The 19,385-nt window shown below is 37.4% G+C and overlaps 1 protein-coding gene across 1 annotated transcript; it reads right to left on the reverse strand.

Annotated features, from left to right (window-relative positions):
- Nucleotides 1-757: 757 nt before the first annotated feature.
- Nucleotides 758-8,002, reverse strand: LOC128017775 (mucin-2). Its single transcript, XM_052603294.1, has 10 exons — nt 6,067-8,002; nt 5,803-5,864; nt 5,565-5,689; nt 4,098-5,353; nt 3,810-3,874; nt 2,351-2,532; nt 2,103-2,215; nt 1,951-2,015; nt 1,679-1,857; nt 758-1,426 (listed from the first exon to the last, which is right to left on the reverse strand). Exons 1-10 carry the CDS (start codon nt 6,613-6,615, stop codon nt 1,335-1,337), a joined length of 2,688 nt encoding a protein of 895 aa, XP_052459254.1. The 5' UTR covers nt 6,616-8,002; the 3' UTR covers nt 758-1,334.
- Between the last annotated feature and the right edge of the window lie 11,383 nt (nt 8,003-19,385).

Genomic DNA, 19,385 nt, shown 5'->3' on the forward strand with positions numbered 1-19,385 from the left:
GGAGATTCAGAATCTGATTTTAGATATGACAGCTGAGAAAACAACATGTAAACTGAGAAATGAAAAGAAACCCGAGAATGTGGCATGTGTTACAGATATTTTGTAGCCATGGCTGTAACGGTTTTGGTAAAAATCTGAACCTTACTGTTCTCCACCCTAGGTCCGGAACGCACTTGCACTGTGGTCCAACTTAAACCTCACAAGGCTTCTGTAATATGGCCTGTTAAAAATAACAACACATAAAACTAATGTTGGACCTACCTAAAAAATAAAAAATAAATAAGCTCTCTTAATTTTATTTGTCTTTGCTCTATTGTATTTATTTTTACTGTTGCTAGCTAGCGGTTCAATTATATGTTCTAATTGTCTTTATTTGACAGTATAGTACTTTCCCTCAAAAAATAGCACATAATGAACCGTACCGAAAAGCCTAACCTGATTTTACCAAGTGAGACATGTTCCTGGGACAACATCGTAGTTGACCCTGGAACAACATTGTGATTAACCAATCAGATTTGAAGAACCAGTTTATAGATTTTGTGAAGTTTATGCTTAAAATCAGTGTTTGGTGCTTGTACATCAGTGTCATTCATCTATCATTTCCTCTGATTTTAGGGATTACTCATGGTTAAGGTTAGGTTTAGTTGTAGGGATATGGTTAAGAATATATTTTTGGAGTAAAATGTTGTTCCAGGGTCAACAAAATATGTTGACCTAGGAACACATCGGACTTGGCAAAATCAGGACGTGCTACCGAAAACCATGACTGTAAAATTGAGAAAAAAACCAAACCATGAGTAATTTGAACCATTAGACATGTGCAATGAATTTCAGTAGTTTTGCCAGAGTTTATCTTAGATATAACAGAGTTGGTTATATATTACACATTTATATAAATATATATTACAATATTAAAATAGCATTCAGTTGAAAATGTGGTTGTTGTAGCTTATAGTATTATTTTGTAGATTGTAAAGTTGAACCCACTTGTTTTACTGATCCGATAACCACACATATACAGAATTAACAAACAATAAATTAAAGAATTTAAAGAACTGCCCCTTGATTTGCAGATTACATTTATCAGAAAATAAATCAATGACAATAAGATTTAAGAGTCAAACATTTTTTTTTAAATAAATTACTAAAAGTGCTTGTATAACGAAAGATTTTTTACCCCTTTCTGAAAACAGAACCAGAGCTAAAAACAGACACATTCAGTTCTAAAAAAAACTGATGCATTCAGAGTTTTGTTTACATGTACGAGTCCTTCATTTGAGGCATGGAATATTCAGACCCGTCTGAATCAGTTATATTTGCATGAGAGGTTAGGTTCAGTTAAACCATGGAACCAGAAGCGACACAGCAACCAGGAATGAAGCGGTCACCACACTGATCCTGCTGCTGACTTCACCTGATGAAAATTCTGCATCACAAAAGAAAACACAGCAGAACAGACAGAACTTAAAATATATCATTCATTGTCAATGTGGAACATTATCTAAAAACATCTACATTTACAGTACATGAGTGTATTGATGAAAGTATAAACATCAATCTGAGTGAACCATTTTATTTTTGTTTTGCTGTACACTCCATTAAAGGTTTCTTTTGGAAGAAAGGCTTCTTTTGGGAGCCTTATTTAGAGTGCAGTGCAAGATTAAAGTGCATCACTCACCGATTCCATTTATTATGATTGAAGAAGTGAAGATCTTGAAGGGTAGCGTGTTGTCTCTGGCTGCTCGTACCACAGTGTTCACTATCTGGGTGTTATTGGGTAGAACAGCTTCCGTTCCGAATACAAGATCCATGGAGTTTCGGATCGTGGGCACGCTCCTTATTTTTACATTGGCATCACTGGAGAGAGTTTGGAATCAAGATTCATCAATGAAAACTGAGTGTTATGTTGAATCAGTAGCTATATTCAAGAACACACCAGCATATTCATACCTGAAGTTCGTTACGGATATGATGCTGAATGATGTTTGATAATCAGCGAAGAAGAAAGGTTCAAGCTACAAAACAAGAGTTGTTCAACAAAACTGGCTTTATTTTGTAAAAGCATTTTACCCAAAGTTCATAAGTAGACATGTCACACTCACCCCTACTTTCATCATCATAGCCCGGTTCTGAAATTCGGTAGAATTTTTATTTGAAAGAGCAGCCACAAAGGTTCCATTGGTGAGGATTGTCAGTGGAATTATCTTCACTGATTCTACAAAAAGGAATTAATTGTATTATTTTCATTAGTATCACAAATTGTGATGAACATTATAGTCATGTTAACGAAGTAAAATCTTAGAAATTGGGTATATCAAAAAACTCTAAATCAGTTGTGATTTCAACTTACTAACAACAATAATAGAGGTTGCATCAAGGGTGAGGTTGAAGCCTGACGTTGGATTTGTAGCGGCTTCTTTCAGAGTCTCCACAATGTCAGTGTTGTTGGGGATCGGTTCAGTGGATGTTTGACTAAACACTAAATCAAGCTCTGCCTGTACATTTTGATCTGCTCGGGTTCTGGCAACAGCTCTGAAAAGAATTACACGTTTACAGATTACATCTGTCAGTGTGGAAGACATGAGTATTCAGTCTTTTACATTTTCATAAAACTGGGTTACTGCATCTCAAGTGGTCCAAAATTGTTAAGTAGATTAGCTGCAAGTTGGAAGTTGGGATCTCAAATAACATTTTAACAGCAGAATCATAGAGGACTTATTTGTTGAAATTGAAGTAATCTGGATGGACCCTTTATATCACAGAGATTAATTATTCATACAAATGTACTAAATCTATATGCAGGAGATGTTTTTAAAGAATCTCTTAAAGGTGCAGTAAGAGAGCTTTGAAAATGCTACCTTTAGCCTGATAGCACTGAAAACGAACGTCCCACCCTCCCTGCAATCACTGTCTAAACCCACACCCCCTGAACGCATATATGCTCACAGACCAGAATACAGAGAAAACATTACTACAATAGGTTACATAAGCACCCCCCCCCACACACACACACACACATTTTATATATATATTATCACATGTGACCGTAAGTGCCCTGTGAAGTGGACATCACCAAATATTCTGCCATCCAGTTCGAAGCAAGAATATATGTTCCATAAAAAGGGCATTAAAGTGTGCAAGACATACATTTTACTAGTATTTATTTACAGAGGCATATTAAGTCACACTTCAAACATCTCTAGTAAGTTTCACCTATGTGTGAAGATGCTTCCCAAGTGAAGTAAACTTTGATGGATTTCCCCTGCTTAGGAAGTAGGGAGCAATGAACAATGTTTAGGGATCATATTGATCGGAATGTATGTAGCTCACTTCTAATGATCTGGTTATCTGAATCAGGTGTGTTAACTGGGCGCGAGGACTGGAATTTGCGAACCGCTGGGCTACAGCACGTGTCATTCACCGGTGAGAAAACGTTAAAAGTAATACAATACCAGGAAGGAAGATGGGGTTTTTAATGTTTGTCTGCCATTGATAATTATGATTATGTATCCTGTCCGCGTGAACCAGCTACGCAGAGGTATGCTAATACATATGTTGAAAGGGAGGTAGGAAAGCCTTTTAAAACGCTTGGACATAGCGTTTTGATTGTGCAACAATTTATTGGTCCTACGCTTTCTACAGAATATATAAATAAAGATAGATATATTTAGATCACTTAACTTAATGATTGATATTGGGATGTAAAGAAACATTCAACCAGCATAACAAAAAAAATTCTGAAGACAATAATGTATTGCACCTTTAATAAATCTAGAAGAACTGAATTAAGAAAAGAACTAGAAACCCACCTGAAAGCTTTCACAATACTCCTGATGAAAAGAACTCCATACTTCAGTTTATATATTTTGTCACACTATGGAAGAATGAGTTTTGGGAATGTCATTAAATGTCAAATATAAGGATTAAATGCATTGATCATGTTGCCAAAATGGTTTTCAAAAGATCACCGCGGGAAACTAAGTGGGAATTCAACTTGATTTAAAGATGAAAACCAAAGAAGCATCAGTGCAAAACAAGCTGAATTAATTCCACATGCTACTAAATCCCCCCAATAGTTTCTGTTGTTTAAGACTCACCTCAGTTTGAACTTCATCTGCTAGTTTCTTAAATGCCTCACTTAGTGTGTTTTGAAGGTCTGGAGTAAATATTACTAAAATGACAAACTCTATGGTTACAACTGGTGGAGGGCGTGTTGGAACTGCTGTTGTGGTGGTGGTTTTGGCTGTTGTGGTTGTAGCATTTGTTGTTGGTGTGGTGGTTGTGGCTTTTGTTGTTGGCGTGGTGGTTGTGGTTTTTGTTGTTGGCGTGGTGATTGTGGCTTTTGTTGTTGGCGTGGTGGTTGTCGCATTTGTTGTTGGCGTGGTGATTGTGGCATTAGTTGTTGGCATGGTGGTTGTAGCATTTGTTGTTGGCGTGGTGGTTGTGGCTTTTGTTGTTGGCGTGGTGGTTGTGGCTTTTGTTGTTGGCGTGGTGGTTGTGGCTTTTGTTGTTGGCGTGGTGGTTGTCGCATTTGTTGTTGGCGTGGTGATTGTGGCATTAGTTGTTGGCGTGGTGGTTGTAGCATTTGTTGTTGGCGTGGTGGTTGTCGCATTTGTTGTTGGCGTGGTGGTTGTGGCTTTTGTTGTTGGCGTGGTGGTTGTCGCATTAGTTGTTGGCGTGGTGGTTGTAGCATTTGTTGTTGGCGTGGTGGTTGTCGCATTTGTTGTTGGCGTGGTGGTTGTGGCTTTTGTTGTTGGCGTGGTGATTGTGGCATTTGTTGTTGGCGTGGTGGTTGTGGCTTTTGTTGTTGGCGTGGTGATTGTGGCTTTTGTTGTTGGCGTGGTGATTGTGGCTTTTGTTGTTGGCGTGGTGGTTGTAGCATTTGTTGTTGGCGTGGTGGTTGTGGCTTTTGTTGTTGGCGTGGTGGTTGTAGCATTTGTTGTTGGCGTGGTGGTTGTGGCTTTTGTTGTTGGCGTGGTGATTGTGGCTTTTGTTGTTGGCGTGGTGATTGTGGCTTTTGTTGTTGGCGTGGTGGTTGTAGCATTTGTTGTTGGCATGGTGGTTGTGGCATTTGTTGTTGGCGTGGTGGTTGTGGCTTCTGTTGTTGGCGTGGTGATTGTGGCTTTTGTTGTTGGCGTGGTGATTGTGGCATTAGTTGTTGGCGTGGTGATTGTGGCATTAGTTGTTGGCGTGGTGATTGTGGCTTTTGTTGTTTGCGTGGTGTTTGCGGCTTTTGTTGTTGTTGTTTTTGTTGTCAATGTTGTTGGTTGATGTGTGGTTATCTTTCCTTCAGTGGGCTTGGTTGTGGTTGCAGTATATTTGGTAGTAGTGGAAAGGTCAGCTTTTGGTATAACTGTTGGTGGTGGTTGAATTGCAGATGTATTATAGGTGTAAAATAAAAAGAAAAAAATCAATGTTGGTCTTTATGTGAACAAATTAATTTGTAAAGTAAAACACCACAATGAAACATAAGGGACAAATTTACACTGTAAGCACTCAAAGGGAAGTACAAAATAGTGCAACCAGAGCGTTTTTTTTTTTTTGTTGTAACTGACAGGCTTTACCTTCTGCACTGGTGATATTAAATGTAGTATTGGCACTGGTGATAGTACGTATGATCTCATTGTCATCTGGCAAAAGACTGTCTTTCTTGAATTCCAAATTCATATCTGTGATGACTGATCCACGACTACAAGAATGAAAGGGAAAAACAAGGTATTTGTTAAAGATGTGATTTCATCAACATAAGTTAACATATGGCTTAAGATGAAGTTATGGGCACTACATATGTTTGTCACCCACCTGAATCTAATCACTGTCAGTCTGAAGAAGAACTGGAATGCTTTTTTAAAGATAGGCACAAACTGTAGAAAAGTTACAAGATATGACACATTTAGGAAAAATGCAAAAACTCAAACTGGAAAGAGTTAAGGCGATGATACATTTGTTGTCACTTTAAATATTTTACATCCAAATTCTAGTATATAATAAAATGTGTACTTTAGTTTGTAATTTTGGCTTTTCAAAACTACATCCTCCTCTAGGAGGTAAACATTTGTCACATACCTCGTTTTTGACTCTTCTTTCTCGTTCTTTATAGAGATCTGAATTTCTGTCAAAAAGTGAAGTATTAAATGTTTCTGAGGTGGAAAATCTGACTTCCACTGTAGTTGTGAGTGGTGCTGTTGTTTCAAGTAAAGGTGTGGTTGTAGTTGTGATAGCAATATGGTTTGTTCCTGTAGTAAGGGTAGCAGTAGATATAGGGTGGGTTGCAGTTGTTTTTGCTTGGGTGGTAGGTGCAGGTATAGTTGAAGTTGTAAGCTGGGTTGAAGGCTGTGTTAGAGTCAGAGCAGGGGATACATGTGGGATTGAAGTCTGGATTGCATTTGTTGTAGGTTGGGTTGCAGCAGATATAAACTGGGTTGTACCAGTTGAAAGTTGTTGTGTTGTCATTTGGTTTGTAAAAGTTGGTTTGGGATGTAGTTGGGATGTAGTTGCTGCTGTAGACTGAGTTGTAATTGTGGTGGGTGGGATTGTAAGAGTTATAGTTTGGGTTGTAGATTTGATTGCTTGAATTGTACTGGTGGGTTGGGGTGAATTTGTTGTCGATGGCATTGTTGCTGTCAGCTGAGTTGTTCTAGTCTCAGTTGTAGCTGTTGTAATCTGCTGGGTTATAATTGTTGACTGTTTAACTGTTGTAGCTGTTGCAGGGTTTGTTGTCGTTGACTGGATTGTAGATGATATAGGTTGGGATTTAGTTGTGGTCTGGTCTTTCTTGGTAGCATTGGAACCTGTTGTATGTGTTGGCTGAGTTATAATTGTAGACTGGATTGCAACAGTTTTTGTACTCTGAAGTTGGGTTATTTCTGAGTTGGGTTGAGATGTAGCTGTAGTTATAGGTGGGATTGCAGTTTGTGTAGGTTGTGAAGTAGTTACAGTATAGGCAGTTGTTGAGAATATAGGCTGGGTTGTAGCTGTTGCAAGTTGTGATGTAGTAATTGTGGATTGGGCACTAGTTGCAGGTTGAATTTCAGTTTGTGTAGATTGTGAAGTAATGGTTTGGGCTGTATTTGTAGACTGGGCAGTTGTTGAGAATATAGGCTGTGTTGTTGCTGTTGCAAGTTGTGATGTAGTAATTGTGGATTGGGCATTAGTTGCAGGTTGAATTTCAGTCTGTGTAGATTGAGAAGTAACAGTTTGGGCTGTATTTGTAGACTGGGCAGTTGTTGAAGATATAGGCTGGATTGTAGCTGTTGCAAGTTGTGATGTAGTAATTTTGGATTGAGCATTAGTTATAGGTTGGATTTCAGTTTGAGTAGATTGTGAAGTAACAGTCTGGGCTGTATTTGTATATTGGGCACTTGTTGAGAATGTAGGCTGTGTTGTTGCTGTTGCAAGTTGTGATGTAGTAATTGTCGATTGCGCATTAGTTGCAGATTGAATTTCAGTTTGAGTAGATTGAGAAGTAACAGTTTGGGCTGTATTGGTAATCTGGGCAGTTGTTGAAGATATAGGCTGGATTGTAGCGGTTGCAAGTTGTGATGTAGTAATTGTGGATTGAGCATTAGTTATAGGTTGGATATCAGTTTGAGTAGATTGTGAAGTAACAGTCTGGGCTGTATTTGTAGATTGGGCAGTTGATGATAACGTAGGCTGTGTTGTTGCTGTTGCAAGTTGTGATGTAGTAATTGTCGATTGGGTATTAGTTGCAGGTTGAATTTCAGTTTGAGTAGATTGAGAAGTAACAGTTTTGGCTGTATTTGTAGTCTGGGCAGTTGTTGAAGATATAGGCTGGATTGTAGGTGTTGCAAGTTGTGATGTAGTAATTGTGAATTGGGCATTAGTTGCAGGTTGAATTTCAGTCTGTGTAGATTGTGAAGTAACTGTTTTGGCTGTATGTGTAGGCTGGTCAGTTGTTGAGAATATAGGCTGGATTGTAGCTGTTGCAAGTTGTGATGTAGTAATTGTGGACTGGGCATTAGTTGCAGGTTGAATTTTAGTCTGTGTAGATTGAGAAGTAACAGTTTGGGCTGTATTTGTAGTCTGGGCAGTTGTTGAGAATGTAGGCTGTGTTGTTGCTGTTGCAATTTGTGATGTAGTAATTGTGGATTGGGCATTAGTTGCAGGTTGAATTTCAGTTTGAGTAGATTGAGAAGTAACAGTTTGGGCTGTATTTGTAGTCTGGGCAGTTGTTGAAGATATAGGCTGGATTGTAGCTGTTGCAAGTTGTGATGTAGTAATTGTGGATTGGGCATTAGTTATAGGTTGGATTTCAGTTTGAGTAGATTGTGAAGTAACAGTTTGGGCTGTATTTGTAGACTGGGCACTTGTTGAGAATGTAGGCTGTGTTGTTGCTGTTGCAAGTTGTGATGTAGTAATTGTGGATTGGGCATTAGTTGCAGGTTGAATTTCAGTTTGAGTAGATTGAGAAGTAACAGTTTGGGCTGTATTTGTAGACTGGGCACTTGTTGAGAATGTAGGCTGTGTTGTTGCTGTTGCAAGTTGTGATGTAGTAATTGTGGATTGGGTATTAGTTGCAGGTTGAATTTCAGTTTGAGTAGATTGAGAAGTAACCGTTTGGGCTATATGTGTAGACTGTGCTGTTGTTGAGAATATAGGCTGGATTGTAGCTGTTGCAAGTTGTGATGTAGTAATTGTGGATTGGACATTAGTTGCAGTTTGAATTTCAGTCTGTGTAGATTGTGAAGTAACTGTTTTGGCTGTATGTGTAGGCTGGTCAGTTGTTGAGAATATAGGCTGGATTGTAGCTGTTGCAAGTTGTGATGTAGTAATTGTGGACTGGGCATTAGATGCAGGTTGAATTTCAGTCTGTGTAGATTGAGAAGTAACAGTTTGGGCTGTATGTGTAGACTGGGCAGTTAATGAGAATGTAGGCTGTGTTGTTGCTGTTGCAAGTTGTGATGTAGTAATTGTGGATTGGGCATTAGTTGCAGGTTGAATTTCAGTTTGAGTAGATTGAGAAGTAACAGTTTGGGCTGTATTTGTAGTCTGAGCAGTTGTTGAAGATATAGGCTGGATTGTAGGTGTTGCAAGTTGTGATGTAGTAATTGTGGATTGGGCATTAGTTATAGGTTGGATTTCAGTTTGAGTAGATTGTGAAGTAACAGTCTGGGCTGTATTTGTAGACTGGGCACTTGTTGAGAATGTAGGCTGTGTTGTTGCTGTTGCAAGTTGTGATGTAGTAATTGTGGATTGGGTATTAGTTGCAGGTTGAATTTCAGTTTGAGTAGATTGAGAAGTAACCGTTTGGGCTATATGTGTAGACTGTGCTGTTGTTGAGTATATAGGCTGGATTGTAGCTGTTGCAAGTTGTGATGTAGTAATTGTGGATTGGACATTAGTTGCAGGTTGAATTTCAGTCTGTGTAGATTGAGAAGTAACAGTTTGGGCTGTATGTGTAGACTGGGCAGTTAATGAGAATGTAGGCTGTCTTGTTGCTGTTGCAAGTTGTGATGTAGTAATTGTGGATTGGGCATTAGTTGCAGGTTGAATTTCAGTTTGAGTAGATTGAGAAGTAAGAGTTTGGGCTGTATTTGTAGTCTGGGCAGTTGTTGAAGATATAGGCTGGATTGTAGGTGTTGCAAGTTGTGATGTAGTGATTGTGGATTGGACATTAGTTGCAGGTTGAATTTCAGTCTGCGTAGATTGTGAAGTAACTGTTTGGACTGTATGTGTAGGCTGAGCAGTTGTTGAAAATGTAGGCTGTGCTGTAGCTGCTACAGGTTGTGGTGTAATTGTGGATTGAGCATTAGTTGTATGTTTGATTGCAGATGGATTAGGTTTAGCAGAAGATATGGTCTGGGAAGTTGTTGAGAAAGTAGGTTGGGCTGTACCTGTTTCAATCTGCAATGTAGTCATTGTTGATTGGACATTTGTTATAGGTTGGATTGTAGTCTGTGTGTGTTGCGAAGTACCAGCAATTCCTTTAGTTGTAATTTCTTGTGATATCATTTCTGCTGTGAATTCCCCTGTAGAATTAGTAGTCGATAAATCAGGAATCTTAGTAAACGATTGGGCTCCCGTGGTTGATTTTGGTATAAATAGTGTACCTGGTTGATTAGTAATTCCTATAGTTGTCAATTCAGTCTCTGTGGTTAAATCATCCTTAGATGTGACACTTTTAGATATTCCTGATGTGAATGTTGTTGTGGATTCCAGTGCCTTTTTCGTTGTTGGTACATCAGTCAAGACCACAGTTTCTTTTATTGTGATTCCAGCTGTAATTTCTGTGGTTGACTGAGGTGTTGAGATTGTAGTTGATTGATCAGTAAATTCTACAGTTGAAAGTTGAGTTACCTCTGTTAAAACTTCTTCTGTTGAATCTGTTATAAATGGTGTTGATTTGTTTGTGAGACCTGGCGATTCATCAGGTGTGAATGTTGTTGTGAATCCCAATGCCTTCTCAGTAGTTGGTACTACCGTAAAGTCCATTGTTGTATCTTCTGAGGTGGATCCAGCTGTTCTTGTGGTTGATTGTGTTTTTGTGCTTGTAGTTGATTGATCAGTAACACCTGAAGTTGATGTTTCAGTTTTCTCTGTGGAATCTTCCTCTGATGAATCATTTGTAAATGGTGTTGGTTCGTTTGAGACACTTGTAGATATTTCTGATGTGAATGCGGTTGTCAGTTCTTCATCAGTAGTATCATCAGTGACATTTACAGTTATTTCTTCTAAGGTGGATCCAGCTATAGTTTTTGTGGTTGATTTTGTTGCAGTTGGTTGATCTGTAACTCCTGAAGTTGATGGTTCAGTTTCCTCTGTTGAATCTTCCTCTGATGAATCATTTGTAAATGGTGTTGGTTCGTTTGAGACACTAGTAGATATTTCTGATGCGAATGTGGTTGTCAGTTCTTCATCAGTGGTATCATCAGTGACATTTACAGTTATTTCTTCTAAGGTGGATCCAGCTATAGTTTTTGTGGTTGACTGTGTTGCAGTTGGTTGATCAGTAACTCCTGAAGTTGACGGTTCAGTTTCCTCTGTGGAATCTTCCTCTGATGAATCATTTGTAAATGGTGTTGGTTCGTTTGAGACACTTGTAGATATTTCTGATGTGAATGCGGTTGTCAGTTCTTCATCAGTAGTATCATCAGTGACATTTTCAGTTATTTCTTCTAAGGTGGATCCAGCTATAGTTTTTGTTGTTGATTGTGTTGCAGTTGGTTGATCTGTAACTCCTGAAGTTGATGGTTCAGTTTCCTCTGTTGAATCTTCCTCTGATGAATCATTTGTAAATGGTGTTGGTTCATTTGAGACACTTGTAGATATTTCTGATGTGAATGCAGTTGTCAGTTCTTCATCAGTAGTATCATCAGTGACATTTACAGTTATTTCTTCTAAGGTGGATCCAGCTATAGTTTTTGTTGTTGATTGTGTTGCAGTTGGTTGATCTGTAACTCCTGAAGTTGATGGTTCAGTTTCCTCTGTTGAATCTTCCTCTGATGAATCATTTGTAAATGGTGTTGGTTCATTTGAGACACTTGTAGATATTTCTGATGTGAATGCAGTTGTCAGTTCTTCATCAGTAGTATCATCAGTGACATTTACAGTTATTTCTTCTAAGGTGGATCCAGCTATAGTTTTTGTGGTTGATTGTGTCACAGTTGGTTGATCAGTAACTCCTGAAGTTGATGGTTCAGTTTCCTCTGTGGAATCTTCCTCTGATGAATCATTTGTAAACGGTGTTGGTTCGTTTGAGACACTTGTAGATATTTCTGATGTGAATGCGGTTGTTTGTTCTTCATCAGTAGTATCATCAGTGACATTTACAGTTATTTCTTCTAAGGTGGATCCAGCTATAGTTTTTGTGATTGACTGTGTTGCAGTTGTTTGATCAGTAACTCCTGAAGTTGATGGTTCAGTTTCCTCTGTGGAATCTTCCTCTGATGAATCATTTGTAAATGGTGTTGGTTCGTTTGAGACACTTGTAGATATTTCTGATGTGAATGCGGTTGTTTGTTCTTCATCAGTAGTATCATCAGTGACATTTACAGTTATTTCTTCTAAGGTGGATCCAGCTATAGTTTTTGTGGTTGATTGTGTCACAGTTGGTTGATCTGTAACTCCTGGAGTTGATGGTTCAGTTTCCTCTGTGGAATCTTCCTCTGATGAATCATTTGTAAATGGTGTTGGTTCGTTTGAGACACTTGTAGATATTTCTGATGTGAATGCGGTTGTCAGTTCTTCATCAGTAGTATCATCAGTGACATTTACAGTTATTTCTTCTAAGGTGGATCCAGCTATAGTTTTTGTGGTTGATTGTGTTGCAGTTGGTTGATCTGTAACTCCTGAAGTTGATGGTTCAGTTTCCTCTGTTGAATCTTCCTCTGATGAATCATTTGTAAATGGTGTTGGTTCGTTTGAGACACTAGTAGATATTTCTGATGTGAATGCGGTTGTCAGTTCTTCATCAGTAGTATCATCAGTGACATTTACAGTTATTTCTTCTAAGGTGGATCCAGCTATAGTTTTTGTGGTTGATTGTGTTGCAGTTGGTTGATCTGTAACTCCTGAAGTTGATGGTTCAGTTTCCTCTGTTGAATCTTCCTCTGATGAATCATTTGTAAATGGTGTTGGTTCGTTTGAGACACTTGTAGATATTTCTGATGTGAATGCGGTTGTCAGTTCTTCATCAGTAGTATCATCAGTGACATTTACAGTTATTTCGTCTAAGGTGGATCCAGCTATAGTTTTTGTGGTTGACTGTGTTGCAGTTGGTTGATCTGTAACTACTGAAGTTGACGGTTCAGTTTCCTCTGTGGAATCTTCCTCTGATGAATCATTTGTAAATGGTGTTGGTTCGTTTGAGGCACTTGTTGATATTTCTGATGTGAATGCAGTTGTCAGTTCTTCATCAGTAGTATCATCAGTGACATTTACAGTTATTTCTTCTAAGGTGGATCCAGCTATAGTTTTTGTGGTTGACTGTGTTGCAGTTGTTTGATCAGTAACTCCTGAAGTTGATGGTTCAGTTTCCTCTGTGGAATCTTCCTCTGATGAATCATTTGTAAACGGTGTTGGTTCGTTTGAGACACTTGTAGATATTTCTGATGTGAATGCGGTTGTTTGTTCTTCATCAGTAGTATCATCAGTGACATTTACAGTTATTTCTTCTAAGGTGGATCCAGCTATAGTTTTTGTGGTTGATTGTGTCACAGTTGGTTGATCTGTAACTCCTGGAGTTGATGGTTCAGTTTCCTCTGTGGAATCTTCCTCTGATGAATCATTTGTAAATGGTGTTGGTTCGTTTGAGACACTTGTAGATATTTCTGATGTGAATGCGGTTGTCAGTTCTTCATCAGTAGTATCATCAGTGACATTTACAGTTATTTCTTCTAAGGTGGATACAGCTATAGTTTTTGTGGTTGACTGTGTTGCAGTTGGTTGATCAGTAACTCCTGAAGTTGATGGTTCAGTTTCCTCTGTTGAATCTTCCTCTGATGAATCATTTGTAAATGGTGTTGGTTCGTTTGAGACACTAGTAGATATTTCTGATGTGAATGCAGTTGTCAGTTCTTCATCAGTAGTATCATCAGTGACATTTACAGTTATTTCGTCTAAGGTGGATCCAGCTATAGTTTTTGTGGTTGATTGTGTTGCAGTTGGTTGATCTGTAACTCCTGAAGTTGATGGTTCAGTTTCCTCTGTTGAATCTTCCTCTGATGAATCATTTGTAAATGGTGTTGGTTCGTTTGAGACACTAGTAGATATTTCTGATGTGAATGCAGTTGTCAGTTCTTCATCAGTAGTATCATCAGTGACATTTACAGTTATTTCGTCTAAGGTGGATCCAGCTATAGTTTTTGTGGTTGACTGTGTTGCAGTTGGTTGATCTGTAACTACTGATATTGATGGTTCAGTTTCCTCTGTGGAATCTTCCTCTGATGAATCATTTGTAAATGGTGTTGGTTCGTTTGAGACACTTGTAGATATTTCTGATGTGAATGCAGTTGTCAGTTCTTCATCAGTAGTATCATCAGTGACATTTACAGTTATTTCTTCTAAGGTGGATACAGCTATAGTTTTTGTGGTTGATTGTGTCACAGTTGGTTGATCAGTAACTCCTGAAGTTGATGGTTCAGTTTCCTCTGTGGAATCTTCCTCTGATGAATCATTTGTAAACGGTGTTGGTTCGTTTGAGAAACTTGTTGATATTTCTGATGTGAATGCAGTTGTCAGTTCTTCATCAGTAGTATCATCAGTGACATTTACAGTTATGTCTTCTAAGGTGGATCCAGCTATAGTTTTTGTCGTTGACTGTGTTGCAGTTGGTTGATCAGTAACTCCTGAAGTTGATGGTTCAGTTTCCTCTGTGGAATCTTCCTCTGATGAATCATTTGTAAATGGTGTTGGTTCGTTTGAGGCACTAGTAGATATTTCTGATGTGAATGCGGTTGTCAGTTCTTCATCAGTAGTATCATCAGTGACATTTACAGTTATGTCTTCTAAGGTGGATCCAGCTATAGTTTTTGTGGTTGATTGTTTCACAGTTGGTTGATCAGTAACTCCTGAAGTTGATGGTTCAGTTTCCTCTGTGGAATCTTCCTCTGATGAATCATTTGTAAACGGTGTTGGTTCGTTTGAGAAACTTGTTGATATTTCTGATGTGAATGCAGTTGTCAGTTCTTCATCAGTAGTATCATCAGTGACATTTACAGTTATTTCTTCTAAGGTGGATACAGCTATAGTTTTTGTGGTTGACTGTGTTGCAGTTGGTTGATCTGTAACTACTGAAGTTGACGGTTCAGTTTCCTCTGTGGAATCTTCCTCTGATGAATCATTTGTAAATGGTGTTGGTTCGTTTGAGGCACTAGTAGATATTTCTGATGTGAATGCGGTTGTCAGTTCTTCATCAGTAGTATCATCAGTGACATTTACAGTTATTTCTTCTAAGGTGGATCCAGCTATAGTTTTTGTGGTTGACTGTGTTGCAGTTGGTTGATCTGTAACTCCTGAAGTTGACGGTTCAGTTTCCTCTGTGGAATCTTCCTCTGATGAATCATTTGTAAATGGTGTTGGTTCGTTTGAGACACTTGTAGATATTTCTGATGTGAATGCAGTTGTCAGTTCTTCATCAGTAGTATCATCAGTGACATTTACAGTTATTTCTTCTAAGGTGGATACAGCTATAGTTTTTGTGGTTGATTGTGTCACAGTTGGTTGATCAGTAACTCCTGAAGTTGATGGTTCAGTTTCCTCTGTGGAATCTTCCTCTGATGAATCATTTGTAAATGGTGTTGGTTCGTTTGAGACACTTGTAGATATTTCTGATGTGTATGTGGATGTCAGTTCTTCATCAGTAGTATCATCAGTGACATTTACAGTTATTTCTTCTAAGGTGGATCCAGCTATAGTTTTTGTGGTTGACTGTGTTGCAGTTGGTTGATCTGTAACTCCTGAAGTTGACGGTTCAGTTTCCTCTGTGGAATCTTCCTCTGATGAATCATTTGTAAACGGTGTTGGTTCGTTTGAGGCACTTGTTGATATTTCTGATGTGAATGCAGTTGTCAGTTCTTCATCAGTAGTATCATCAGTGACATTTACAGTTATTTCTTCTAAGGTGGATACAGCTATAGTTTTTGTGGTTGATTGTGTCACAGTTGGTTGATCAGTAACTCCTGAAGTTGACGGTTCAGTTTCCTCTGTGGAATCTTCCTCTGATGAATCATTTGTAAACGGTGTTGGTTCGTTTGAGGCACTTGTTGATATTTCTGATGTGAATGCAGTTGTCAGTTCTTCATCAGTAGTATCATCAGTGACATTTACAGTTATTTCTTCTAAGGTGGATCCAGCTATAGTTTTTGTGGTTGACTGTGTTGCAGTTGGTTGATCTGTAACTCCTGAAGCTGATGGTTCAGTTTCCTCTGTGGAATCTTCCTCTGATGAATCATTTGTAAACGGTGTTGGTTCGTTTGAGACACTTGTAGATATTTCTGATGTGAATGCGGTTGTCAGTTCCTCATCAGTAGTATCATCAGTGACATTTACAGTTATTTCTTCTAAGGTGGATCCAGCTACAGTTCTTGTAGTTGGTTGTGTTGTAGTCGATTGATCTGTAACTCCTGTAGTTGATGATTCAGTTTCCTCTGTTAAATCTGTTGTTGATTCATCTGTAACGTTTGTGGATGGGTCCTCTGTTGAATCTATTGGTAATTCATCAGTAAATGCTGTTGTTCCTGCTGTAAATTTTGGTGCGTTGGTTGACTGATCTGTAGTATTAATGGTAGAGTCATCCAGCAAAGATGTTGAAAATTCTGTCAGGTCACCATTGGTTGATTCATCTGTAAACAATGTGAATTATTTTTTTATTTTTTTTTCAGTAAATTCTTTTCTGGGAAGTTATTGTGCAATATGACAAAGTGAACTCACCTGTTAATCCGGTTATAGATTTCACAGTGCTGCTTGTAATTGATTCCATGGACATTTCTGTGCCAAATCCATCAGTCGTGTCTGCGGCAGAATCATTCGTAACATGAATAAGTGAATCTGTTGCGATGTCATCTGTTGAGTCTGTAGCTTCTGTAACATCAGTCACTGGCTGAGCTCTGATTGTAGTATGTGCTGTTAAAAAATTTTCAAACATTAGAACAAGTGCACAGAAGTGAATGAGTAAAAAACAGAGGGATCAACAATATGGCACTCTCAATATAAATTTGAAAAGACATGAACTAACCAGTTAACATAAAAACGGTCGTCATCAATATTGTTCTCCACATCCTGATAGCTGTAAGAATTGGTCACATTTGAACATAACGTAAGATGAGAGATAAACGATCATAATACAGATTTCACATGGCTTGGTTTTCTTAAATGTCTTGCCCAGCCTTTCACAATTGTCTCTTAGAAACACCTCAGCTGTCTCCCATGTCTGACACACCTTGTTTAGGTCATGGAGCATTTGATTAATGAGCTGACGAGTTGAATGAGGTGTGTTAGATCAGATAAATATCCCGCAAATAAGTGCTGTTCTTGAGTGTGACTTAGTTATTGTGCGGTAAAGGTATGCTAGATGTCTAGAGTTCAGTGAAACCTCACAATCTGTCGGGTTTCATTCTGGGATTGGGTCAGATTTTAATGTTTAACTTTAAAATGAGTTTTTGTTTCAACTTATTTTGATGAGAGATTTTGAGCCATTTTGCTTCCATAAAGTCTTCTTTCAGACTAGAAAATACATCCAAAGTACACATTTCAGTGTTTTTATTACACTTCATCTGTTTGTGTGTGTAGGTTTCAATTACAGAAAATATCTTTAAAGGTTTTTTGAGTTTGTTTCTACACTTCAGCAGCAGTTACACACACCAAACTTAGCAGTTTTATTCCTCTCTATATTCTGAAGGCTTTTACTGAGGGGTTTGTTGATATATCATTTGTTGATTTATTCAAGATTTTATTTCTAAAAACATGGTTTAAATTTTGACAGTATTTTTGCAGTGATAAAAGATACAAAAATCCCCTCTGTAAAAAACACCTTTGACTGCTGTATGTAAATGCAATGAAACACGAATTTTGAACCTGGCTTTCTGAACCTTCAGGGGCCAGTTGCATAAATTTAGCCTTTATTTAAAGACTGTGTCTTAAGAACAAGTCTGATCAAATCTAATTCTCCAATGACTAATTAAACTCATTTTTTGGGGATTTTAAATATAAGTTTTCCAATGGAAGACAAATTAATATAACCATTATTATATTATATATTTTATTATATTACACTCTTAAAAATAAAGGTGCTTCACCGTGCCATAGAAAAACCTATTAGTCTAAATGGTTCCATGAAGAACCTTTAACATCCGAAGAAACTTTGTGTTTCACAAAAGATTATTTGTGGCAAAATAAGGTTCTTCAGATTATAAAAAGGTAAGAATGAGATGGTTCTTTAAAGAACTTTTGACTGAACGGTTCTTTGTGGAACCAAAAATGGTTCTACTATGGCATCGCTGTGTAGAACCTTTTGCAGCACCTTTATTTTTAAGAGTGTAATTTTTCTTGATTGGCTGTTGATCTCTTTTTGTGGCATTGTTTTAGGCCTGCACTATATATATATATATATATATATATATATATATATATATATATATATATATATATATCTTGTTAAGTTGGCAGCCATTAATCACCTCTGTGATGATTGTAGATCATAAAAAGCAGCAGTACTTTGACTGGGGTTATGTATACTGTTAAAGTTGTGTGGAAACATATAACTGCTACTTTTGTCCATTATCACAAATTAATTCAACTATTTTATGTTGTGACTGGAGATTTCATTTACTGAAAATGTATTTTTAACCTTTTTAATCATAGTTTCTCAGACTATGTATGCAAATCCCAACCACTGTCTTAGAAATGCTACAGATTATGTGAGTGTGTGTGTTTTAACTGACACTGTATGTACAAATATTGCAGATTCATAAGCTATTTATCATTCATAAACATCTTTAACTCAACTAAGCCAGTGAATGGTATTTATGGAAGTACATTTCCTCCTCTGAATATACAATTACAAAGGTAATTGTGATTGTTTTTTTTTATCTCACAGTTTTATTTACATAAAACTGTTGTGAAATATAAAATATTGCAACTCTGAGAAAAGAATCACAGTCGGGATATATAAACTCACAAAATTGAGAAAAATAGTGAGAAAATGTCACAATTGCAAGTTAAAAGAGTCACAATTACTTTATTTATTTAGTTGTGGAAGTGAACACCTATTCAAACATATTTGTATATATATATATATATATATATATATATATATATATATATATGTATATGTGTGTGTGTGTGTGTGTATATATATATATATATATATATATATATATATATATATATATATATATATATATATACATTTGATCCATCTTAAATTATTTGGGAAATAATCCCTGTTTTAGTAAAATATCATGTATTTAAAGGCATAAAAATGTTTAAATGAAAGTTTAAAGGGAAGAAAAGCTCATTAAACTCACCGAATTGGTCTGATTGCTTCAAGAAATGATGGAGTTGATTGTAAAGTCAAATACATGGGTTAAGCTGTAAGTCCCATGGCAAAGGTAAATGAAGGCTTGCATTACTAAAATTCACTGTTTTATTACCTCGCTTTGAGTCATGTGATGTGACTGAAGTATGTCATTAGTTCTCTTGTCAGGAGGAGGAAGACCTTTTCAATTCATGTCTGTGAATCAGCATTCCAGAGTTTTAAGTTCTGCTAATTCATTCTTAAAGGGAGTTAAGAGGGTCCATTGTTAATACATTCCATTTCCAACCAAACTGGTCTGAGATCTTACCAGGGTTTTCTTATGACATATCAAGGACTAGATGAGGAGAAGGAAATATCACAGAAAAATTATTTTAACAAATATTTCTTAAGT

Source organism: Carassius gibelio, chromosome A7, assembly GCF_023724105.1.
Source record: "Carassius gibelio isolate Cgi1373 ecotype wild population from Czech Republic chromosome A7, carGib1.2-hapl.c, whole genome shotgun sequence".
In the NCBI taxonomy this organism is placed as follows: Eukaryota; Metazoa; Chordata; class Actinopteri; order Cypriniformes; family Cyprinidae; genus Carassius; species Carassius gibelio.